We start from the raw sequence: 8,657 nt of genomic DNA, 5'->3' as shown, positions 1-8,657 counted from the left end.
AATTTGATGTGGAAATCTAACTACACTGTTTAGTGAAATCATCCCCCAAGGAAACTGAAATGGCCAGTATACCAGGCAAACTTACCACTGGAACACCTCTTCCATACAGATAAGCCATTCCTAGACCACTTTGCCCCACTGGGTTACCCTGAAAAACAAAGGGGTATAAATAATGTCATTACACAACAGTGTGATTGCACATTTGAATCTAGAACACCAATATGTACTGTTATCATTCACAAGTATAGTCAGAGAGCTAAGAGAGAAAAAACACGTTTGAGGCTAAGTGCATCACAGTTTCAGCTTTAAGCCTATACTTAGCACCACCTGCATTATGCTACAGCCTCTACTTCAACCAAAATTTAGGGTAAAGGTTGCAAGCATATGTTGTGTTCTATAGTCTAGGTGGGGTGTGTAAGATCTATGAAATGAATAAATGATAGCCAGAAGGAAAGACACCTCATAAGTGCAGCGCACAGCACAGGAAACACCAACAAAAGCACTACTTGCCTGTGTGTCAAGCAATGCTCAGCTTCCGCTTAAGTCCCTTTGCATCTGCACAGGAATAAGCAGTAACTTCAAGCTAATACTCAGCTATATACTCTCAGTACAAGGCCCACTGTATTATTGCTTAGATCAAAATATTCTCTACACTAGGGCTAACCAGAGACATACCATATCGGCAGCTTTCTTAAAGTACTGAAGTGCTGTCTCGTTGCTCTGGGGCACAACATCACTTCCTTCTGAATACATCTGGAAATAAAACATAGAAATCAAACTGTGACTTTAAATTTTGGTTTTTATGTATTTTACCTATGTTGTAAGCCACCTTGAATTCCAAAAGGACGACAGACAGCTGATAAATGTTTTCAATAAATACATGTTCAGGAAAAAACACAGATTGTGCAATGCTAGTAAGCAAATATGACTTTGGGGAACCCATCATACATCCCTTTACACCAGGTCAAGTAATGGACAAGTTTCTCTCCCCCACTTCTCTTCCTTCTCAACCAAACTTAATTGGCAATAAAACCCTAGTCAATGCCTGGTGAACTGATATTGGGTACTAATATATACTATGCCATCGATTTTTATACAGTTACATGTCAAAGGCAATTTGGAAAAAGAGCTTCCCACTGTAAACTCAGCATACAGAACAGAGAGCAACAACGGCACAGACTGTTGGAAAATGCAATAAGTGAGATCATACTTGTATCTTATCAAAATTTCTCTTCAAAAAAATGAATCAAAGTTACAAATAAATGCCTTGAAGCATGTTTTTAGTGCTGTGGTATGAGCCACTCCCAGACTTCCTGAACAACCTGTTGCGCTTGTTGACCTGATAAGGCTACTTCATGTATTTGACGAAGGAAACAGGTTTTTCATTTAAGAGATTCCTGGTTCAATCCCTGGTGCCTCTAGTTAGAAGACCTGAGATAGCAGATACTGGAAAAAAACATCTGCCTGAGGCTCTGGAGAGCCACTGCCAGATAGACCAACACCTCAATTTCACATGTCATACAGGCAGCATAGTTTCACAGCACTTGATAATTCAGTAGGCAGGGAGGGGTGAATAGCAATTCCTATTTTACTGAATCAAAGTCAACTTGTAATAACGATAAGGTTCAGGATATTCCACAACTGTAGCACATTTATCATCCAACAGATGAAAAGTACTCAGGTACCAAGATCACTGCACAGAGAGAGCACTCTTTGAAAAGGGGGTCCTTAACATATATGGAACTGCCTTCTACTAAGACAGATCACTGGTCTTATCAAGGTCAGTATTGTCTAGTCTGACTGTTAGTGTCTCTCCAGAGTCTCAGAGCTCTTTCACATCATCTACTACAAGACCCTTTCCACTAGAAATGTTAGGTATTGAGCCTAGGACCTTCGGCAATTACAGCAAAGGCTCCCCAAAACCAAGCAAAACAAAAAACTTGATTTATACTTCAGAGTATCACAAGGATGGGGGAGGATGTGCCACTAACTCATAAACTAAGATGCACACAAAGTGAAGGATTCTCACTTCCCTATACCCCACAGCAGGAAAAGGGGTCCAAGTTCATGTCCAGCTAAATCTGTTATCTACAGCTGTTAAACAACTGGTTACAGCGATAATCGGAGATCACTCCCTGAACACACTCAACATGGAAGCCTTACCTTCCCCAAAAAGGCCATGGCATGTGAGTTACCAGCATTAGCTGCTTGATTGAAGTATTCAAAAGCTCTCTGATTTGAGGAGACAGGTAAACAGAGAAGAGACATAAGTCACAAACAGAATATTTGCACATCACTACACTGCTCAGTTTTGTAACTAAACAATGGAGAGCAGAGACTGCTTCGAAGGCTACAGTAGCAATCCTATCTAATATGGACACTAATTCATTCAACATGATCACACAAGTGAAGTTTAATTCAAAAAGGCTGAAATTCAGGGTTGCATGAATGGATAACAGTAGAAAGCAATAACATTTCTTGGTTCTTTTTACTATAAAAAACAAAAACATGTCATTGGATTACAGCTTGCCAAGATCTACCTTCCTGCAAGGGTGGCATACATTGGTTTGCCCCCTCTTGCATCTTCACAAAACCCATGATATCGCTTGGGCTCTGAGAGAGACAAGCTGCCCGAAGGCCACCCAGAAAGCGTCTCATCTGAGTGGGCATTTGAACTTGGGGTCTCTCAGATCCTAGCCCAGCACTATCCACTATACAACGTTGGTTGATTCATTACCACCTTCTTCCCACTTGGTTTTCTTGTACCTAGGAACATGTACCATCTAAAGTAGTATGAGATTTTTCATATTCAATCTAGACCAAATCCATATACTGGCTTCCTGCCTGAGAATTATTCCCCTCTTACTTTACTGGAGTTCTGTCTAAAAAATTGTTATCAGGTCTCTCTTGTTGTAATAGTGACTACTTATACCTCACAGTTAGACATCTTGTTCATTCTGTTTGCTAACTTCTTTTAGCAGAAGCAAAATTCGGCTACTTCAGAATGCTAAATCCCTCTTACTTTGCATTTTAAGTCTCTACTGGCATTATATAAAATAGGAATCTTGAATAAACTAGGAATCTTGAACAGTTAACAGCTGTCAGTTTCACCGCCTATTCAGCCCAGTGAGGAAAACCCATGTGAAACAGAAAGTTCTAAACTCTCTTATGTTAGGAATACAAGGACAATCATTTGTTGTGCATTATACGGAATCTGGCTCCATGCATTTTATCTTTCCCAGTTTACTAATTTATACATGTTCCCCAAGGAAATCTAGTACACAACTGTCACAACACCTATATCTAGCCAAGAGAGACAGCTGTTATGCCCACAATATTTCAGTCTACTTGCTTTTTATAAGCACTGACATAAAACAGTTAAATGGCACACTGATACCTGATGATTTTGTTCTACTCCTCTTCCTCCATGGAGATGCAACTGCCCAAGCCCAACCTGCAACATTAAGCTAATGTCATATATTTTCCTGCCAAACAAGTTGACTCAAAAGATACACAATTCCATACAAGGAAAATGTTTATAACATGTTTCATAGATTATGAAACCGGATAAGTTGGCAAAATGTTATCCAAATTTATCAAGGAACTGTTGGAAATGTAAAAATAATGTGGGTACTTTTTATCATAATTGGTGGAGATGTACCATAACACAACGTTTTTGGTAGAAGGTACATAAATTTATCCTAGATATTGTAGAGTTTGATATACCATTATCTCCGGAACTTTTCCTGTTAAACATGATACCTGATGAATATAGCGTTGATGATAAACAGGTTATTATATATATATACTAACTGCAGCATGTATGCTTTTCGCCAGATATTGGAAACAAGAGGGAATACCCTCTAAGAAGGAATTAATATATAAGATTCTAGAGGTGGTAGAGATGGATAAACTAACTATAAATTTACAAAACAAAGATGATGTGTTGTTTAACCGTAGATGGAAAAAATTCTATACTTGGATAGATAATAACAAAAGTATACTATAATAATGTATATGTGTGACTCCAAAACTTAATTTTTTGATTTTTTATTCTTATATTTGATTGTATATATCACCCCACAAGGGGCTTACTGAAAAATCAATCAATAAATATGTTAAAAAAAAGATACACAAGTGTAAAATGAATGAAGTGTATATGCAACATGAATACTAGACATCAAGAGGTTGAAGAAATAGCTGGGGGGGGGGGGGAACCCATATTGTTCCGCTTCAACATGTAAAACAAAATGAAGCCAGCAACCAGCTAAACCCTTTTCCCAGGCATGAAGTCCTTGTTCTGGTACAATTGAGCCAACTGTTTAGTTTTCAGGAGAAGTACACTGTGCTTCCTGCTTCCTTCTGCAGAATTACTGAGGGCAGCAGAAAGATGGCAAGGCAAAGTCAGTTCATGATGGAGTGGGATTCTTTTTAGTGCAAGCAGGTTCCAAACACACACACACACACACTCAGCCACCCTCTTACCTCCTCCAGGCACTGCCCAGCTGCCTCCACCAGTTGGCATAGCTTATGGCATAGAGACCATTTTCCCATTGGCCAGGTCATAACTCTGGCTTCTCTTTTGTGTTACATGTGTGTGGGGTAGGGGGTTGATTCTGAACCTGCCTGTGCTAAAAAGGTATCCACAGGCTTGCAAAGCTATTTTACTTTTTGCAGCAAAAAGAATTTAAAATGCCAGCTGCCATTTGGTAAGACTGCAGAATATGCAGATAATAATGAGTATCATTTTAGGTTGCTAAATGTTATTTTATTGTTTTTATACTTCTGGCCTGTTCAGTTCCAGATAATTCTTATATTTTTTACTTTGTGAACCACTTCAAGCAGGCCTCTGGAGATGTGGCACATAATTTTTCTAAATTAATTTTTAAAATACAGCCAGAGAGTGCTGAGGCACTTGGAGATAATACTTTTCAGTTAATGCTGTGCCATGTTAAGTATATAATGTGACACTCTTAAGTGCACTTCTCCATGTAATGGACACTATTATCCAGGGCAGGAGGATCATTCATTTTTGCTGAAGAGAGAAAGTGCATGAGGTTATAATTTTGATAAGTTAAATTTATAAGTGATTAAATTAGACTTAAGCATTTTCCCTTCTTTGTAAGAATGGTGCATCAACCAACCCAGCTTCTTATGCAAATAAACTTTGTCTGTTTCCCTTTATGTTTGTTACCGTGCAGCTTGAACTCTTAAAGAGGACTAGAAGGGAGCTTCTAACTCAAAATCAATGACGGCCAGCTAACACCTAGGGATGCTTACAAAGTCTTCCACATCACATTTCTCCCTGGGACTCGGAATTATGAAAATATTCACTCGAGCAGAAATCATTATGTCTGAATCAAGAGATCTTTCCAGATCTATGTTCCTTTATAAACTAGTAAAAATACTTTCTAAAAAACCTTGCCGAAATGTGAAGTCATTTGAAGGGATTTTCTTTGTTGCACAGAATACTTTTATCTGAGCACACAAGGGGATTGGTTTTGAGTGGGGCTTCACTTTATGTTCCCCAGCAGGGTTAAATGCATTGGTGGGTGGGTATGGAGAGGGTAGTCATTTCCTGTAGGAAAAATGGCACAAGGGGAGAGGACTAAGAAATCCCTTGTTCCCTTCAAATCAAAGTTCAAGGTTTGCATCTTGATAAACACTGGAAAAAAGTTGTACAGGAGAAGAATCACAAAGCTACATGAAGATGGTATTCTGTCCTCACTCCCGACTGCAGGCTAGAGCTCACAGGACAATGCTTCTCCATACAAAATGTTCCATTTCCATAGGCAATCGAGTCCTAGGGAGGAGAGCTGTAACTAGGGATGGGCATGAACCAGCTGACACACTAAAGTTCGTCATGAATTCTGGATGGTTTGTGAAGCAGTATCCATGAACTGAAGAACCTTTGTGGTGGTTCATGAAGAGCAGAAAACAGAGGTTTAAAGCTGCTTTCTGCTCTTCACGAAAAACAGCTGAGCAGCGGGGAGCTCCCTGCTTCCTTCAGCTTTTTGCAGGGAGCAGAAAGCAGGGGTTTAAACTTTAAATGGCTCATGAACGGATACAAACCAGGTTAGTTCTCAAACCAACCTATCGGTTCATATCGGTTCATAGCTCAGCCACATACTGAATTGCAAAAATGCTGTTCGTGCCCATCTCTAGCTGTAACTTAGCCTTCTCCCCAAAATCTAGTTTTCTGTGGAGGAAAGGGTAATACTGAAATGTGTCCTAGAGATTTTAATTTAGGCATATAACTCCAGGAACAATAAATTCCCATCTTAGGCAGAAAACAAATCTTACTTGTGCCTGTACATCTCCTTTTTCAGCTAAAAACTGGTAATACTGTATCAAATCTTCTTCCAGCATCCCACTTGCCATTCCTGGATTTTCTATTTCATCTGGCAGACGAATTCTCTGTACCACTGTACCTCCTGTCAGAGAGATGTCACTTGCCACTAGAATGGATGAAAAATGTAAGAACAATTCTTAGTCAAATATAAAACCTGAAAAAAATAATGCTCATGTGCAACATTTTAAGCATTCTGCAGCAGTAAGGTCACACTTGCCACCAAATGCACTCAGCAGGTCGTTACGGTCAATCCCAGTTTCCTGACTTGCATACCTGATGATACACATTCACTCTTTGGGTGCACGTGCAAGAGTTTATGTATGTACCTAACAGTCAACATACAGTGGCCCTCAAAGCATAGCTGAACATTCCAGAAAGAGAGCACCTTGTGAAGTCAAACTAGGCAGTACATAATATTTACACTTCAAAATACACTGGGTTGACGCCTAAGATCCATGGAATCTGTTCCTTGTGAAATAGTTATTTTCCACTTCCCCCACATCTACTGAAGCTCCTCGGGCCAATGAAAAGCTGCTCTGGATGGAACCTCTATGTCGGATCCTGACACAAACACAGCAAAACTCCCTTGTGCCAAAGGAATGCCTTCTGCTTGAAAGGGCACCTAGGGATCCAACCAAACATAGTATGATTACAACTATTTGTACACAGAAAAGACAGCTGTGTTTGAACTACAGGAACAGCTTTTAATAACTGCTGTACAAGGAGATGTGTTGCAGATCAAATCTGACATCATGCCTATTGAGACCATTTCCCATCTCACAACTTACTAAAGCATACTGGAGATCAAGAAGGGGCAAACCTATATCCAGGGAAGGCTATAAAGGATTCACCTGATTTCTGTACAGGCCACACTAAGAATATAGGCATCAGTGGTCACAGTGCTTGACTAGACACTGGGATCTTAGGTTCAAGACCCCACTCGGACACGGGCACTCCCTGGGTGACCTTGGTCAAAGCATATTCTCTCAGCTTCAACTGCTTCACAGATTTGATATAAGGACAAAATCGGGTGGGGGGGGGGCACATTTACTGCCTTGATCTCCCTTGGAGAAAAAGCAGAATTTAAAAATGTACCTCGTCAAGTATTTGTACTTCTTTATGTCTTGACATCTGTCTTGACAAGCACATAATTTGGAATGTGCTTGGTAACTAACAGGGGAAAAACCTAAACATACATACCATGGTTGGCTACTAGACGATAATGTGTGAGAGCAGATTCACAGCTCTGAAGGACTCCTATACCAGCCCAATAGCGGTAGCCCTGGAAACAAAGAATGTGTTATGTCGACTCCTCTGCATTCCTAGAATGCACACACATTCATGAACAAATACAATTGAGGAAAAAAGAAAAACACTCACTAAGATCATATGAGCTATCAAATTTCCTCCAAGAGCTCCAAAAGTGTAATAAACTAGTGCCTGTGGGGAAAAATGCATATGTTAATCAAGATTAATTTGCCAGTGACATTAACTAAAAGTCTGAGCAAGAAAAAAGTCAACTGAATTGCCATACCTTTGCTTGGTTGGAATCAACACCAAGACCAGAGGCATACAGGAAACCAAGGGCCTGAAACAGTAAATTCAAGATCTCTTAAACTGAATCCACTACCCACTATACAATGCACAGTTCTACATTTATGTCTAATTTGCATAGCTGGGCATACCAAGATGATCAAAACACTTTACTACAGTGAAGTGGTAAGGCCTATTATTGCACAGTAAGCAATCTAGATTAGGGATGTGCATTTCGGGATCCCGAACCGAAAAAAAAGCCGAAAATAACGATTTTCTGCTTTTTTCGGCTTTTGGGATCCCGAATTAGCAATTTATGAGCTTGTCCGAATCCCGAAAAATTCGGGTCCATTATAACCAATGGGGCCATTGAAGTCAATGGCAAAAATCCTCTTGAAACTTTGTGGGGGGCTGGGGGGGAGGGGGTTTGGGGTAGAGGCTCCAAACTTGGAGCGTGCTTACTGGAACCTCTCCCCAACATACCCACCAAGTTTCAAGACGATTGGACAAGGGGGTACAATTTTATGGGCCCCCAAACAGGTTGCCCCCAGATCAGCTTGCTGCAGTTTATTCGCGGTTTGCCGCCGAAATTCGGCGGCAATTCGGCAACATTGTATCCTATGGACCTTGGAGTGGGTAAGCTCCAAACTTGGAGGGTGGTTACTAGAACCTCTCCCCTACATACCCACCAAGTTTCATGAAGATTGGACCAGGGGGTCCAATTCTATGGGCCCCCAAACAGGTTGCCCCCACCCCATTGTTCTCTATGGTG

The 8,657-nt window shown here is 40.4% G+C and overlaps 1 protein-coding gene across 1 annotated transcript in view; it reads right to left on the bottom strand.

The window, feature by feature from the left end:
• Positions 1-8,657, bottom strand: part of SEL1L (sel-1 suppressor of lin-12-like (C. elegans)) — a 57,677-nt gene that overhangs the window by 18,729 nt on the left and 30,291 nt on the right. Inside the window, exons 7-14 of the mRNA XM_015427032.1 lie at positions 7,887-7,940; positions 7,733-7,792; positions 7,553-7,634; positions 6,304-6,458; positions 3,398-3,454; positions 2,164-2,232; positions 676-753; positions 86-148 (exon numbers count right to left, since the gene is read on the bottom strand). Coding sequence (XP_015282518.1) covers positions 86-148; positions 676-753; positions 2,164-2,232; positions 3,398-3,454; positions 6,304-6,458; positions 7,553-7,634; positions 7,733-7,792; positions 7,887-7,940 — 618 coding nt within the window. The remainder of the gene's footprint in view (positions 1-85; positions 149-675; positions 754-2,163; positions 2,233-3,397; positions 3,455-6,303; positions 6,459-7,552; positions 7,635-7,732; positions 7,793-7,886; positions 7,941-8,657) is intronic.

The sequence above is a fragment of the Gekko japonicus genome, unplaced genomic scaffold, assembly GCF_001447785.1.
Source record: "Gekko japonicus isolate JY-2015 unplaced genomic scaffold, Gekko_japonicus_V1.1 scaffold368, whole genome shotgun sequence".
In the NCBI taxonomy this organism is placed as follows: domain Eukaryota; kingdom Metazoa; phylum Chordata; class Lepidosauria; order Squamata; family Gekkonidae; genus Gekko; species Gekko japonicus.
Note: the sequence above shows the minus strand (reverse complement) of the source record. Positions and strands in the feature narration are given on the sequence as shown.